Source organism: Tachysurus vachellii, chromosome 6, assembly GCF_030014155.1.
Source record: "Tachysurus vachellii isolate PV-2020 chromosome 6, HZAU_Pvac_v1, whole genome shotgun sequence".
Classification (NCBI taxonomy): Eukaryota; Metazoa; Chordata; class Actinopteri; order Siluriformes; family Bagridae; genus Tachysurus; species Tachysurus vachellii.
In genome coordinates, this window is record NC_083465.1 from 8,334,671 (window position 1) to 8,352,012 (window position 17,342).

General features: G+C 37.3%; 1 protein-coding gene across 2 annotated transcripts in view; it reads left to right on the top strand.

Annotated features, from left to right (window-relative positions):
* Positions 1-9,579, top strand: part of b3galnt2 (beta-1,3-N-acetylgalactosaminyltransferase 2) — a 25,218-nt gene extending 15,639 nt beyond the window's left edge. The window contains exons 5-12 of one of the 2 annotated variants that reach the window (XR_009648589.1): positions 2,859-2,954; positions 3,733-3,843; positions 3,996-4,074; positions 6,273-6,456; positions 6,740-6,865; positions 7,272-7,431; positions 7,741-7,882; positions 8,801-8,857. Coding sequence is in view for 1 of the 2 variants with exons in the window: in XM_060872005.1 (XP_060727988.1) it covers positions 2,859-2,954; positions 3,733-3,843; positions 3,996-4,074; positions 6,273-6,456; positions 6,740-6,865; positions 7,272-7,431; positions 8,801-8,857; positions 9,324-9,452 (942 nt within the window). In the remaining variant the exon portion in view is untranslated. Of the gene's footprint in view, positions 1-2,858; positions 2,955-3,732; positions 3,844-3,995; positions 4,075-6,272; positions 6,457-6,739; positions 6,866-7,271; positions 7,432-7,740; positions 7,883-8,800; positions 8,858-9,323 lie in introns of those variants that run through there. The other variant, XM_060872005.1, reaches the window with a different exon arrangement.
* The last annotated feature ends 7,763 nt before the right edge of the window (positions 9,580-17,342 follow it).

Below are 17,342 nucleotides of genomic sequence, written 5' to 3' on the forward strand. Positions count from 1 at the left end.
AAAATTGGAATCACTCATGTATGACAATCATTCCATTACAGGCACACCTCATACTGCTTAATGAAGTACTGATTGACCAATTTTGACTGAGGAAACAAAGGGTTTAATTCAGGCTTTAATGGCAGAGGCACACAGTGAAATTTTAAGGATAGAAGCAATCTGACACTCAGACACAGAATAAAGTCAGTCTGCAGACATTGGAGACAACAAACCTGCAGAGAGTGAAAATGGCTTATGTAAAGCAAGAAAAAAACCCATCATCAATGATCAGCAAAGAGGAGCCAGGCTGAGGTTTGCAAAAGACCATAAAAGACAGAAATAAGGTTATCTCTTTAGAGTCCAGTATTTACCTTTGCTTAACACCTGAATGTCCAGTGGTTACAAGTAGATCTGGAGAGGCCCACAAGCCACAGATTTAGAACATTCATCTTTATAAAGTGTGCATGATTTTAAGACACATATACTGTAAGGTTGTCCTGGAAGAAAACTTGCTTTCTTCTGTTCTGACAATATTCCCCACCTCTGAGAATTGTGCTTTCCCACAGGGTGATGCTGCATGCCAAGTCAATCAAAGTGTTTCAGCACCAGAACACTTTCAGAAATGCATGTCACGTATGTAATGTCCATTACAGCTCCGCTTTGTTGAAAGTTATAAAGTCAGCCAAGAACAATGTGAAAGATTGGCCTCAATTCTAAACATTATGTCTGAAGGTCTGAAGGAAACCAGTAACTGTCTTGGCATGCTCTCCACCAAACAGTCAATCTTGGTTTCATCAAACCAGATAATTTTGTTCCTCACAGTCTGAGAGTCTTTCAGGTGCATTTTTTTTGCAAACTCTAAGCAGGCTTTCATAAATTTTTCATATATAATTTTGAAAATATAATTCTAATATTTATTATTACACCTGACTTGATGCAATTATTACAACCCAAAAATCTGACCCTATACTTTTGCTTACTTAAAAACTGGGTAGTCTGTTAACAAAGGTGCCACGTTCTAATACTGATCAGAATTTCAGCTTTAGCAGAATATCAGAAAATCATCTCATTCACATTTTAATCTTAAACATAAAAATGAGAAAGTAGTTACTGAAGATGAACTTAAGTGCATAGCAATATAATCTTAGTTACGATAGTTATATTCATATCATGAATAACATTATAATGTATCCTCTCATGTCTCAGAATGGTGTGAAATGTGGTCAGTGCTGTGCTACAGATGGATTATAAACCAGGACTGCAGAAATAAATGTATTGACAATGTTTTAAACAGTATTATGTAGTAGTAGTAGTAGCCTTTATTGTCACTGGTCACAGGTACCAGCGAAATTAGTCATCAACCTGTCCATACATACAACACATACAATGTGACAAGGGGGGGGACAGGACAGGAAGACAGGATTGAAGAAGAAATACAGCATAACATGAGGGAGGGGAGGAGAAAAAAAACAACCCCCAGACTATGCTTCTGTGGGGAGTACAGTGTGGGAACAGGAAAAACACCTCAGCAACATAAGTACATAATCAGTACGGCATGAAAAACACACGACTTGCAACAGGGGAGGGGAGTGGGGGGTGGAGGTAACCCAGCACAGACAAGCAGCCATCCGGTCCTGCAGCCATTCTCAGCGATGGTCACAGACCCGCTCGTCAGACTGGCGGTACATGGGATGGGGCGGGGGTGAATGCATATCTTTATATATGTGCGTATGTGTGTGCATGTATGTAAATGTGTAGGCCTGGAGAGTCACTGCTCCCGGCATCAAATCTAGGTGCCTCAGTCCGCAAGATTGTCATACCGATACACCATTGCCATGGAGACAGCCTTGATCTGGTCCCAGACAGAGTCAACAATCAGCAGGTGTCTGTGGAAGTGGGGGGGGAGGAACGCAAGAGCGTCTCACAATTTGAGTGATAACAGATAATATGAGCACTGGCTCATATTATCTGTTATCACTCAAATTTAAATCCTTTTACATATTTCATCCAACATCTTTCTGACCACAATTAGCTGTTAGGTTAGCATACCTATACGTTTCCCCTATTAATGCAATTTCTTTAAATTCCAATTTATTTCTGATGTGGGAACTCTGAATTTCTTTATTTTTGGCCCCTGTACATCCCATGAAGTTCCATTCCAGGTTCATCTATTGTTAGCAGCAAAATGCGTTAGTCAGCTAAATGCGTTGAGTGATTCATATTCCTGTCACTTAAAACAGCAAGATAAGGTTACAAGCTCACAGGTTTCTGGATCTAAAACAAATTACAGGTTCATATTGCATCTTTGATTTAAAGTTAAGAAGTTACATAAGTTTACTTATCATGCTGAGAGCAGCCCTGTTGTTTTGACATTACCGGCTGATGATTCCTTAACTTGGAGTTAAGGTTGGAGTTAAACTTGAAAGTTTAAATTGAGGGGTTATTTTCTTTTGGTTTTCTATTTGTAGTTTGGAAATTCCGTTAAGACATTTTAGTACTTTATTTAAATTCAAAAATAGCTAATCAAATCTATTAAAAACGTATACATTTTCCTTATAACAATTTATTTCCATATTTCCCGGGCCTCCTGGTGGTCCAGTGGCAAGATCCCGCACTTTCATACCCAGGCAGGGAGTTAACCCAGCCAATGAAGAGTTAAATCTCAGTGCCAGTCCCAAGCCCAGATAAAATGGGAGGGTTGCATCAGGAAGAGCATCCAGCATGAAACCTGTGCTAAATCTAATATGCGGACCATGTGATACGCACTGGCAGCTCCTAACAGGGAGGCGAAAGATGATTATTTCTATATATTGTATATTCCCTGTTCTGAAAATGTACTCTGTGTGTGGGTGTGGGTGTGTCTGTGTGATTCTGTACAGGAGCCAGTCGTGACTGCTCAACTTACTGCCCTGAGTCCAGGTGTCTATTTGGAGGGGATCTGGTATAAGGCTGTGGAACAGTTCGTTTTGCCCAAGGTGGGGGAATTAATATAAAATTAAATGAAGATATAATCACACTGCCAATCATGGTGCTCCAATTTATATTATACTCATATTGATTGTATTTTGTATATACAAAATAAAATTCAGGTTAAGTGTTAAAGATGTGACTTGGAGTCAGCCAAGGCTTGCACATAAGGTTTAAAATTATTGACAGAAAATGAAAACAGTCAGAATTTCCTGCTTCATGCCTGAAGAACAGGCTATAATAATGTTAGTAATAGTTTCACAGAATGTGAAATACACAGTAATCACAACAAAGAGTAGGTGGATTCTGCTTTCTAAGAGCCTATTAAGATATGTGGGGGGAAAGATTGTTAAAGGTTATGCAATTATAGAAGTTTTTATAATATTTCGCATTCAGTTTCAGACACAAGGATGAGACATGAGGTATCATTGGGCACAAATGTTTTTCTTATTAACATGCTGGATAAGCAGAGATAAAATTAAATGAAGATATAATCACACTGCCAATCATGGTGCTCCAATTTATATTATACTCATATTGATTATATTTTCAACAAACTTGGTATTGATTTTTCATAATCCATGATCTCCATGATCTGAGATGGATTGAGTTTGTCAAATGTTGAGTTGATGAAATGTATTTGCTGTTTCAGTCATTTATGTCAGAAGACTGTGATACATAAACATTGAATCAATAGAATGTAATATTTGCCCTAATTAATTTATTGCTAGTTTTGCATTTCTCATTTTAAGAGACAATATGATGTTTTCAACATTGTGTGTGCAGGGCTTTGAGGGTTATCTGTTATGGGAGAGCCAGGATCCAGCAGGCTTGACAACTCTCAATGATACCAAGGTTCAGTTTAACACTGGTGGAGGGGTTATCAAGTTAGGACATGTAAGCCCAGCTCTGTTTCTTCTGTTGATTTGGGTGACTATTTGATCTTCAAATGTTTTTTTAATTAGTACCATTATAATCATCTGTCTTATATGCATGTGCATAGCATTTTGCTCAGTTGTTAAAGTTGATAACTCCTATTTGTGTTGCAGATAGAAGAGGGCACCTTGCCTCACAGAAATGCACATGGTTTTCCTGGAGTAGCTGGAGGATTCATTTTCTCCATTTATGGTACTTTGGTATACTCATTAAACTGCAATTAATTTATAGCCAAAAAAAAGATCATTTCACAAAGTTACTCATTTACATTAGTATTTGAAAAGCTTGATGCTGTTAATAGCTTGGAAATAGCTTTCATATATTGTGTTGGAACCATTTTGCTGCCAAAACAGCTCTGACCTGTTGAGCCATGGACTCCACTAGACCCCTGAATGTGGGCTGTGATATCTGGCATCAAGATGTTTAAGTCCTGCAAGTTGAGTTGGGTCCTCTATAGATCGGACTTGTTTGTTCATCACATCGCAAAGATGCTCAGTTGCATTGAGATCTTGGGACATTTAAGGCCAAGTCAACAGCTGACTCATTGTGCTCCTTAAACCATTCCTGAACCATTTTTGCTTTGTGACAGGACACATTATCCTGAAAGAGACCACAAGCATCAGGGAATACTGTTTCCCTGAAAGGGAGTATTGGCCTGCAACAATGCTTACATGTCAAAGTAACATAACAGATGCCAGGACCCAAGGATTCCCAGCAGAACATTGCCCAAAGCATTACACTGCCTTCTTCCCATAGTGCATCCTGGTGTCATGTGTTCCCCAGGTTAGTGATGCAGGTGTGTACCCTGCCATGGACGTGATTTAAAAAAAAAACTTAATTCATCAGACCAGGCCACCTTCTACCATTGCTCCATGTTCCAGTTTTAATGCTCATGTGCCTGAATGGTCTGTGGCTATGCAGCCCTATACACAACAAACTGTGATGCACTGTATATCCTTTCAATCACCTTTCAATCAGAACCAGCATCAACTTCTTCAGCAATTTGAGCTACAGCAGCTTGTTTGTTGGATTGGACCACACTGGCCAGCCTTTGAACACTACGTGCATCGATGAGCCTTGGCCGCCCATGACCCTGACTCCGGTTCAACACTATTTCTTCCTTGGACCCCTTTTTATACTTTTTTCTTTTCTTCAAGTAGGGACCCTGACAATACTATCTATTTCATCAAAAACAGAGAGCCAGAAGGTATTACATAGTTAAGGGCACCCTGAGACATAAAGCAGCCAGCCACTTCACAGTCAACATACCTGAATTTGTTAAAGGTGAATGTGTTGTACATTAATTTCATATCAGTTTTAATTGAAACTGCAATATACTGTGTTTGACAGCTAAATTAACACCAACTATTTATGTACCTGACATGTTTTAATGTCTTAATATTATTCCATAAAAAGTAGGAAATACATGGTTTTGTACCATATATTTATACATGGATATTTAAACATATCCTGTGGTTGTGGAAAAGATGTTACTGTGTTTCAGAAATTATTGGCCTACATCAAGCAAAGAACTCAACTAAGGAGATTGCTGAAACTACTAAAATTAGGTTAAGAACTGTCAAGCACATTATTAAAACCTGGAAGCATAGTAGTGAACTATCATTCAGGAAGAAACGTGGTCGGAAAAAATGTTGAGTAATCATGATTGGATCTTACTTTGTTTGGTGAAATCAAATTGTAAAAGCAAAAAAAAAAATTCCCTGTATTTTCACAGGCATGAAGAGAACTCAAGGGTTTAAAACTAAACCTATGTGATAATACAGCCACTTATCACTGAGGCTAATTAGGGGAAAAGCTTAAATTTTCTAGGTAGCATAATGATTGGACTCTGAAGCAATAGAGAAAGGTCATGTGGTGTGATGAGTCCAGATTTACCCTGTTCCAGAGGGATGTGTGCCTTAGTAAGGTGATAGTTAGATGAAGTGATGCACACATTAGTATCACCATAACAAACTTATAGGGGCCGTGCTATGATCTGGGGTTTCTTTACTTGGTCGTGTCTAGATTCAGCAATGTTATGTGCCCAAAACATGAGGTCAGCTGACTACCTAATATACTGAATGAATAGGATGTTTTCCCCCTGATGTCACTGGCATACTCCCAGATGACATTACCAGGATTCATCAGGTTAAAATTGTGTTTAGGGAGCATGAGACTTAATTTTCACATTTGGATGGTCCACAACTCCTTGAGAATCTTTGGGATTGTGCTGGAGAAGACTTTAAGCGGCAGTCCAACTCACCGGTACAATATCTCGGCAAAAAATTAATGCAATTCTGGACTGAAATAAAATTTTGTTCATGTCTACCATATAATGTGGTGTGTCCACCAAAGTATTATTTTGTCCTTTTGCTTGCTGTGCTTCTTAGATGTGAAGGGATTGAAAGAACATCTCCGTGGCCGTGCAGGCAGATGGGAGGCTCACAAGGCCAGGCTGAAAGAGGAAGAAAAAGCCCTACAGGAGGAAATTCGCACCTATGGAGACATTGTTTTTGTTGATGTTGTGGACACATACAGGACTGTGCCTTATAAATTGCTGTACTTTTACAAATGGTGAGCATGTCAGTCTGAGTAATGGCTGAGTAATTATTTCAGAATTCACATTGTATACATCTTTTAAAATCAATGTTATGGTCAAAGGTTTGTGAATACCTGAACATCACTCTATATGTAAGCCTTTCCCAAACTGTTGCCGCAAAGTTGGAAGCACATAATTGGAAGGCCATAGGATGTCTTGTATGTTTTAGCATTACAATTTCTCTTTAGAGAAACTGAAAAGTGAGATCAATGAAAACTAAAATGTAATGTTTGCAATCATGGTTTGTGAATTTCTAAGGGCGGTGAAATATGCAGACTTCAGTCTACTCCTGAAGACAGATGATGATTGTTATATCAACACGGATAAAGTATTAATGAACATTGACTACAAGAGCCTGATGCGCAGCAATCTGTGGTGGGGAAAGTGAGTACACTGTGGACCTTAGATATTAATATTTTCCAGTCGTTCTTAAATGGTAAATAGAAATTCCTATAAAAAAATAGGTACAGTTATATTAGATAGTTGATCCATTCATCTTCAGACATTTATTCTGATTTAGCAATAGATCCACAGCCTGTCCTGGGTTCACTGGGTATGAAGGAGGAATACACCCTGTATAGGACTAGTCCTTCACTTGACTCAAGTGGAGTTCATTCACATAGCAAAACATACAGTACTTAAGCATTATGAAATGTGTCTATTGTGTTGCAGAACTGATTTATCGTTTTGAGAGTTTAATTTTGATCGGCTCAGTATGTGATTTTAAAGTCAGCAATGTAAAGTTATGGGGGAAAACTGTAATGTTCACAGTACAATTTTCCCCGTACAGTTTTCGCCAGAACTGGGCTGTGGATCGTGTAGGGAAGTGGCAGGAGTTGGAGTACACTAGTCCTGTCTATCCAGCCTTTGCTTGTGGCTCTGGGTACATGGTTTCCAGAGACTTAGTGGACTGGTTGGCCAGCAATGCAGATAAGCTTCAAGTTTACCAGGTGAACTCAGTCATCTACATATACTTTATTTTTTAAAGATATTAAATTACTGAATTTGAATCCTTGTATAGTTGTTAGATAGATAGGTTGGTAGTAATTGTACAGACATATGGACTGATTGTGTGCTAATGGTAGATTGAATTAGTTTAATCTATTTTATTTGTATAGCACTTTTAACAATGGACAGCAGTTTTACAGCAATAAAAATTCAAAAGTAAATATTTTAAATTAACTAAAATGGCTCAACTCAACAAATCAAGTGTTTTCGCCAAATTCAAGTCATACTGAAACTTTTAATGAATTCTGCAGACTCAAAAGTATTCAACCACCTGAAGAGAATCTCAAGGCATTCCTTGGAAGGTGAATCCTAGGCATCATTGGTCCTTCAAACAGGACAATGATCCCAAACATAGCCAGACACCAGATGCAAGCAAGCCTTGGTGTATCTGAGGTATCATTTCATTTGCTGTCATGACCTTCTGCAAAAGTATGCTCTACTAAAGATGCTTACCATGAAGGGCTTGAATAATTTTGAGATTCGTTAAAATTTGCATTTTTGTTGAATTTGGGGAAACGACTTAACCACTCACATTGTGTTGAGCAATTTCAGTTGCTTCTGTTTGATTTTGTTTATTGCAAACAGCTAATCAAACTCAGCCTCACTTCATTTGGATTTGGAATTTTGACTTTGTTTTGGACTTCATGGCAGGCTTGACTAAATCCTCACATGGAATGTAGATTATAAATTATAATAAACTTTTTTTTAACTCTATTATTATTGTAATTCATTACATAGTTCACCACAACACCTTCTCTGAATTAGTTATTGCTATGGAAATGGTATTGTATTAGATCAAGTTAGATCAAGTACATTAATAATAATAATAATTAATAAATAAAACATGTGGTTTAATTTGGGGGCACGGTGGCTTAGTGGTTTGCACGTTCGCCTCACACCTCCAGGGTCGGGGTTCGATTCCCGCCTCCGCCTTGTGTGTGTGGAGTTTGCATGTTCTCCCCATGCCCCGGGGGTTTCCGGGTACATGGTAGGTTGATTGGTATCTCTGGAAAATTGTCCCTAGTGTGTGATTGCGTGAGTGAATGAGTGTGTGTGTGCCCTGCGATGGGTGCCCTCCGTCCAGGGTGTATCCTGCCTTGATGCCCGATGACGCCTGAGATAGGCACAGGCTCCCCGTGACCCGAGGTAGTCGGATAATCGGTAGAAGATGAATGAATGAATGTGGTTTAATTTATACAGCACATTTCCAGAGCTGCTGCTGCTTTAGTAAAGTAATAAACCATTTTTTACCATCAGATTTGAGAATTCAGTATAGCTCTTGTGTAAAAAAAAAAAAATCTCTCTATCTAGGGAGAAGATGTGAGCATGGGAATCTGGATGGCTGCAGTACAGGTTCAAACATATCAGGTAAAACACCAACAAGGCTACTTTGTGTGGAGACATGCAGACATGCTAGCAGACATGCATGTTTGTATGTTTACAAAGCTAGCTAGCTTTGTTTGCTAGCATTTAATAATATTGCTATAGTTTATAATAACAATGCTTTAATATTAGCATTGTATGCTAATATTGATTACCTAGATGTACTAAAAGTACATTAAATAAACCCTTTTACTTTGCTTACACTTGTCTATTACAGAGCCAGGAAAACACATATATACACAAAAAACACATTTATTTTGGTATGCTACCTGTATTTAAAAAGAATAATTGATCAGATGATACATAACTGTATATAATGGTGGAGGTGATGTTATAATAAATAGCTATACTTCTTCAATTGCATCATGCAAATATAATTGTCATATTTCCAAAAAAAAATCTTTGTGGATATTTTTTTGTGCTGAATGTATCCTATGCTACATATGTACAGGATGCAGGCTGGCTGTGTGAGAAAGAGTGCTATGTGGATATGCTGTCATCACCACAGCATACAGTGAAGGAGCTACACTTTCTCTGGGATCAAAAAAGAGTTTGTGGGAATCCATGTGGCTGTTCTTAAAGCCTTCATTATGCTCCTCTCCTCTTTACTATAATTTCATTATTACTATATATATTTAAGGGCCTTTATTGTCAGTGTATTGAAAATGATTTTAATAAACCAGTCCTGGAGAGTTTACGGAGTAAAATTGTGTGACAATTTTTATGCAGCCTCAACTATCATTTAGAGTGGCTTTCAAGATTGTAACATTAAAGACTTATCTTTATTTTGCATGCTATTTTTATTATTCAATGGATATTCCTTTTCTTACATTGAAAATAAATAATTTATTTTATAGGCAGGCTAAATTGGGTATATAATTGAGTGAAGTATAATTGAGTATAATTGAGTGACTAATTGTCACATAGTTGTTGATACACTTAATTATAAATATTTAATTGTGGCATACTTGTACATGGGCTCTGTAGAGCAGTGTTACTCATTGCGCGGCTCGCCAAGCTTTAATATGCGGCTCGCAAAGCAGTAAATAATACGATGATATGATCATGTGGTTAAAATTTATTTTTCATTTATATAACATTAAAAACAATCAGGGAAGCATAGAAAAACGAATGTGCTCTATTACAAATAATAATATATATTTATATATATTATTTGACTCGTCACTGACTCACTGCGTTCTGCGCAATAGCCAGTTTTTGGCAGCCTGCCAGAAGCTAGTTTGTGTTTCATGCTAGTTAACAACTTGTGTTTACTGTACACACGGACTAAAAACTGGATCGATTTCTTATCAAACAATCCCGCGCACAAAATGAACAGCAACAAAGCAATGTGACAGTGACAAAAGAGGTAACTGATGGGGAGCATGCATCATCCGCAACTCGAGTAATTATTGTATTGCAATATTGTACATTGTATTTAAGCAGATAAGCTATTTAAGACTGAATAACTTGGCATACTTTGCGGTGAAAGTGGCTCTCCTATTGACTTTGTCCTATCAGTGTGGCTCACATGAAAATAATAGTGAAGACCACTGCTGTAGAGTATTTCTGAAATTACAGATCTCTTGGGATTTTCACACAACATTCTCTAGAGTATAATATACAAAACACACCCTGTGTATGGAGGGTCTGCAGGTCATTTGAGGTCAATGGCTGCATTTGAGGTCAATGGCTACAAGAGAAAAATACCACATGAGGTTCTACTTTTATAAGCAAAACAATCTAAGACCATCAAGAGCACAGACTCACCTAAACTGGACAGCTAAAGACTGGAAAAACACCAGGTCATTTTTTTATCTGTAATCTTCAACTTCTAATCTTCTTAAATCTTTTAATCTAGCGGTTATAAAACTCCTATTTCAAAAACCGAACTATAAGCCAATATTAAACCTACCCTTTATATCCAAGTTCCTAGAAGAGGTTGTAGCACAGCAGTTATGCTTGTACCTACATAGGAAGAACATCCATTAATGTATAAGTCAGGATTTAGGCCTCATCATTGCACAGAGACAGCACTGGTTATACTGGTTATACCTAATACTGCCCTTTGATCAGGTTGATGTCTCCCTGCTGGTGTTGCTTGATCTTGATCATACTATTCTAATTGATAGGCTAGAATATGTTGTTTGTTTAAGGGAATAGTCCTCCCTTGGCACAGGTCTTATTTGACTGAATGTTATCTGTTTGCAGAATCTACCTCTTGGGACAATTATTTGTAAACATGGTCCTATTTGACTGAATGTTATCCGTTTGCAGAATCTACCTCTTGGGACAATTATTTGTAAACATGGTATAAGCTTCCACTTTTATGCTGATGACATACAGTTATATATTTCAGCAAAGCCAGATAAGAGGCACCATCTTAATAAGATTAAATGTATAAAGGTGTATAGTGTAAAGAACAGTAGATGCTTACTAACTTCCTCCAGCTTAAATCCAATAAGATAAAAGTGCTTTGTACTTAGCACCTCATGCAGCTAGAAGAAAGATTCCTAATTACACAGTAACTATATACAGTCTTTCTGTTTCATGTGCAGCATGTAATGACCTTGATGTTTTTACTGACTCCAGTTCTACATTTGAAGCTCATGTAGGTGTGAATATATGAACCAGGGGCGTAGCCATCATTTAAAAAGTGGGGGGGACGAAATGTCTAGTGTTATCTGTTTTTTTTAGTTAACCCTTGTGTAAATGACAGGTTTTATTTTTAATCATGTTTTTTTTAATCATGCTTTATATGCGTTATGATTATATATGATTATAAAACAGAAAGAAAGAAAGAAATAGAACAGCTTGCCACTGGGACAGTACCCTTAAAAGGACATCTTTGTACCTTATTTAACCCCAAAAATGTATAGTTGTACATTATGGTACACATTGGTACTCTAAGGTAGTAATGTGTACCCTTTTGAGTATAAAGTACAAAGATGTCCTTATAATGGTACTAAGAGTATATTGTTTACATATTCAAATTGTATTTTGTGTATGCACAGTACATGGCACACAGTAATGGATACTTGCACATTCAAATAATACTTCGTTTTGTTCTCTTCTACAGTCCATATTTCAGGAATAAAACAATAATTCAAAACAAACTATTGAAAGAAAATTTATATTGAACTCAACTGACAAACATGTCAAGACCTGATATCAATTATACAATTAGATGAAAAACATTTAGTGTCACTTCTTTTAAGCTTCCTGGCTAGTTTGTTTAAAAATAGTAGCTTTTTACACAGTGTTACAGCTAACATTTATTTCAATATATAAAGCTACTTAAAACTGCCAAAAGTGTCTCTGCGACGTTCCTTCCCATCTATGAACAGCTGAGCAATCATTTCCCTATTTATATAGTCAATTTTGTCACTGTGAATGTGACGCACAGCAACACTGTTTAGACGGGACTGTGTCATTGTGCTTTGGAGCCAGGTTTTTAATCTTCGAAGACTGCTGAAGCTTCTTTCAGCCTCTGCTGAAGAAACAGGAAAAACAAGGAGCAACCTCACAAGTGTTTCCACTTGGTCAAAGAGTTGGCAGACTTCTGGTAATATATTCTGAAGAATACACTGCTTGACATTTTTATAAAAAAGGAGTGAAGCGTTTTTTGCCGCTTTAGCTCATCGTAACCGAATGCTGGACCGCGGGTGCGACTCGAGCTACAGTACTGGGGGCGCGTGATGATGACGTGACAAGTGAGTGACTGATTGCCGTGAACATCATGTACAGACTATTTTAAACTTTCTTGTCTCTTTGAATTTTAAATCACTCTGCATTTATATACATTGCTCCATTAAAACCTCAACACAACTCTCCACTAAAAAAGTGAGGGGGACGAATTTACTTTTTATCCCCCGCGTAATCTACGCCCCTGATATGAACACCACTTCTATTTTATCCACCCTGCAATGAGTCCCAGTCAAATTTGCATTGATTATACAGTATTGTTCAAAATAATAGCAGTACAATGTGACTAACCAGAATAATCCAGGTTTTTAGTATATTTTTTATTGCTACATGGCAAACAAGTTACCAGAAGGTGCAGTAGATTCTCAGAAAACAAACAAGACCCAGCATTCATGATATGCACGTCTGTGTGAAGCTAATCTATTTTCAAGAATCCCCGCAAAGTCCCTCTGTTAAAAAAAGGCATGTGCAGAAGAGGTTCCAATTTGCCAAAGAACACATCAACTGGCCTAAAGAGAAATGGAGGAACATTTTGCGGACTGATGAGAGTAAAATTGTTCTTTTTGGGTCCAAAGGCCACAGACAGTTTGTGAGATGACCCCAAACTCTGAATTCAAGCCACAGTACGCAGTGAAGACAGTGAAGCATGGTGGTGCAAGCATCATGATATGGGCATGTTTCTCCTACTATGGTGTTGGGCCTATTTATCGCATACCAGGGATCATGGATCAGTTTGCATATGTCAAAATACTTGAAGAGGCCATATTGCCTTATGCTGAAGAGGACATGGCCTTGAAATGGTTGTTTCAAAAAGACAATGACCCCAAACACACTATTAAACGAGCAAAGTCTTGGTTCCAAACCAACAAAATTAATGTTATGGAGTGGCCAGCCCAATCCTTAATCCAATCGAGAACTGAAGCAAATCGAGTTTCTGAAGCAAAACCAAGAAATGTAAATGAATTGTGGAATGTTGTTAAAGAATCATGGAGTGGAATAACAGCTGAGAGGTGCCACAAGTTGGTTGACGCCACGCCACACAGATGTGAAGCAGTTTTAAAAACCATGGTCATACAACTAAATATTAGTTTAGTGATTCACAGGATTGCTACATCCTAGAAACAAAAACGTTTGTACAAAATAGTTTTGAGTTTGTACAGTCAACGGCAGACACAGACGCTATTTTTTTTAACATACCCCTTTCAACTAATTGCCCAATTGCACAACCTTAAGAGCAAGCATATCATGAATGCTGGGTTTTGTTTGTTTTCTGAGAATCTACTGCACCTACTGGTAACTTGTTTTCCACTTAGCAATAAAAAATATACTAAAAACCTTGATTATTCTGGTTAGTCACATTGTACTGCTATTATTTTGAACAATACTGTATAAAGCAATAAATGGACTTACACCGGGGTACACCGGGGTCACCATGCCTGCTTCAATGAAAAGGAACAGACTATTTGGTGGTACTTCAAGCAGTAATTGCTACAGGTGGGGGCACACTTTTCTTTTGTCATCCAATTTCAGGATTCACACATGGTCTCACTGTTTATGTCGAGGCTGAAAACACATTTGTTTAGTTAAGAGATTCATAATTTTTTTTTCTTAGTAAAGGAGCAGATCTGGAGGGTTCATAAACACAGTGTGTGTTTAGAAGTTTGGATGGTGTCATGCCCAATCTCTCTCACATTCACTTAGTTTTGCTGACTGTGGAGTGGCTGGATGCTTTATGTCTCAGGAAGCCCTCATGTTTGTGTCACCTTCTGGCTCTCACCACTTGGAGACTATGGTGCCAGGTTTAAACTGCAGTTATGGAGGTCAGTTTTGCACTTGGGTCTCAATCATTGTACATTTTATGACTTCAGCAGGTAGGAACTGGTGTTAAATCCATATTCATTGAAATGAATTTAAAAACGATGCTCATTTCTAAGTTACAAAAACCCACTTTACTATATACAGCTGTGGAAAGGACATTATTTATAATCACACTTTGGGATGTGTTCCCTTTGGAGTCTGGTTCTTCCTCATATCATCTTAGTGAATTTTTTCCTTGCATTTACATTTATAATTACCACATTTGTATGTATTTTCAAACGGCGGTTGAAGACCTACTTATTCAGGAAACACTTCAAATAGCACTTCTTTCCCTATCTTTGACACTTTTTCATTGTAACTTTGTACAATGTTTTAAACTCACGGTACCTTAACTATGTAACCTAGTGAACCAGCATTAATGTATCCAATGTTAGAGATTTAAGCACTTATGTACGTCGCTCTGGATAAGGGTGTCTGCCAAATGCTGTAAATGTACAAAAGTCTCTATCATTGAATACATTAACTCTGGTTCACTAGGTTACAGACTTAAGATACCATGAGCCTAAAACTCTGTTCAAAGTTTTTTTATTTGTTCAATCCTTGCCACCATTGCCCCAGGCTTTGTAATTTATATTCTTAATTTTTATATTTCTTTAAAGCTGACATAATGGCCATTTTTAATGCGCTAAAAATCTATGTATAGATTTTATTGAATTGTCCAGCTGCAGTGAGCCTGTGCCCATGATGCCCTCAGTTTCTTCTTTTTGGCTGACATGAGTGAATCTAGTCTTCTCCTGTTGTAGCCCATTCACTTCAAGGTTAAATTTTTAGTGAATAACGAGGTGTTTCTCTACTCATCACGGTTGTAAAAGGTGATTTTTTTTTATTTACTAAATTCTTCCTGAAACCAATATCGCCTCTGACTTACTCAATACATCTATTTCTATACGTTTCTGTGGATTTCTGCAGATAACTTCCATTGTCTTCCAAGGTCCATTGTTAAAAGCACTAAACAAGTGAAATTATTGAAAATAATTCAATATCGGCTAAAAAGATAAAGGCTCATGTTATAGTGGAGAAATCATTTTATTTTTCTGAGTAGAGGTTGTGATACTGTATCTACCCATCAAGCTTTGTTTATATGCTTTTATGGTCAACTTCAATTCATTTTAGTAGAGAAAAATAAAATTTATAATAAATTGACCACCACAGTGGCCAGCCATACTGAGAAATATAAAGAGACTGCAGATTAAAATAAATACTTAAAGCTTTTTAAAGATAACACACTACTAGCTTTGTGAAATTCCTGCTGACACTTCATTATCCAAAAGCAGTGATTTTAAGTAATTAGGTAATTAGAATGAACATTTACATTTCTGACATTTAGCAGACACCCTTATCAAAAGTGACTTACATTTAATTTATACAACTAAGCAATTGAGGGTTAAGGGTCTTGCTGAGGCTGCAGTGGCAGCTTGGTAGACCTAGGATTCAAACTCATGACCTTCCGACCAGTAGTCGAACACCTTAACCACTACGCTATCACATATCTCATCCATGAACAGTGCCTCATCCATTGCCCCAAACATTGCCCAGTTGCATTGAACCTTGTACTGAACCTGTGTCATGTTTGGTCCAAATACATAATACAATCATAAATTACAGCCATCCAATTAAACCAGTTCCGATACCTTAACCTTAAAATTGATTGCTGTATGGCAGTCATGTTGTTGACAAATGTCAATATGTTTTTCAGAATTATTGAGCTTCTTACACTGATGAATAGTGACAACTGTGAAGATGGGCCAAAAATCCAAGGACTTGTTCACAAAAGTAGGCTTAGCATTTTATATGCAAATGATCACAAATTTAAATTGGAAGGGCTAAAATGTTTTTAGAGTAGGCTATTTTATAAAGTAATTAAGTCATCAATATTTCACTTACATATTAGAACATTAATGTACTAAATCCAATTTTCACCTGGATCAGATGTTTTTTTTTTTGCGTGACCTTACAGAAAGTTATCCTGTATAAAGACCTTCTTCTATTGTGATGCTTTTCCAGGTTTGTAACAACTTCCTTTAGATGATCAATATTTTGAAATGCTTCTCCATTCACGCTGCTCTTAAAGAGGTGTAATGATTGCTTTACTGCATTATGGTCTTATGATTGCCATGGCCAGTCTAAAGTCTTCCACTTTCTTCTCTCCGATGATGTCCTTTTTGTGTTGGCAGTGTGTTTTGGGTCATTGTCTTGCAGCCTGATGAATTTCCTCACAATTATTCTGGATGCATTTCTCAGTAAATTGGCAGACTGACTTTTAAATTCATTCTGTTGCAACGATCACGAGTCACATCATCAGTAAAGATTAGTGAGCCTGTTCCAGAATCAGCCATGCAAGCCCAGACCATGACACTGCCGCTAATGTGCTTAGCTCTTTCTCTACACTTTTACCTTTCCATTGCTTTGGTAGATATTTAATACTGGTTCCAGAACATTTTTGGCTCATCTCTGTCTTTCTTTGAAAATTAAAATTGACCTTCTGATTCTTACTGCTGATAAGATTTTTGCACCTTATGGTATGGCCTCAATACTCCTGCTCTGAAAGTCTTCTTCAAATGTTGGATTGTGATACATTCCCCCTTTCCTGTAGAAGTTGTAACTGATTTCATTGTTGTTTTGAGGATTTTCTTCACAGCTCACACAATGTTTCGATCATAAAGTGCTTTTGATTTTCTTGGCCAATCTGCTCCGTTGTTTGTTAGTGGTTAGTGTTTTTTATTTGTTTTGAGGACATTCTGAATTGTTATATTGGCCATGCTCAGGCCTTTCCTCTTTTCTCAGCTTTAAAATGACTTGCATTACTGGCCATTAATAATACCTGTTAGAACTGTGAGTTCATCTAATAATTAAATTAGCTACAACACTCATTTCATTCACACATCAA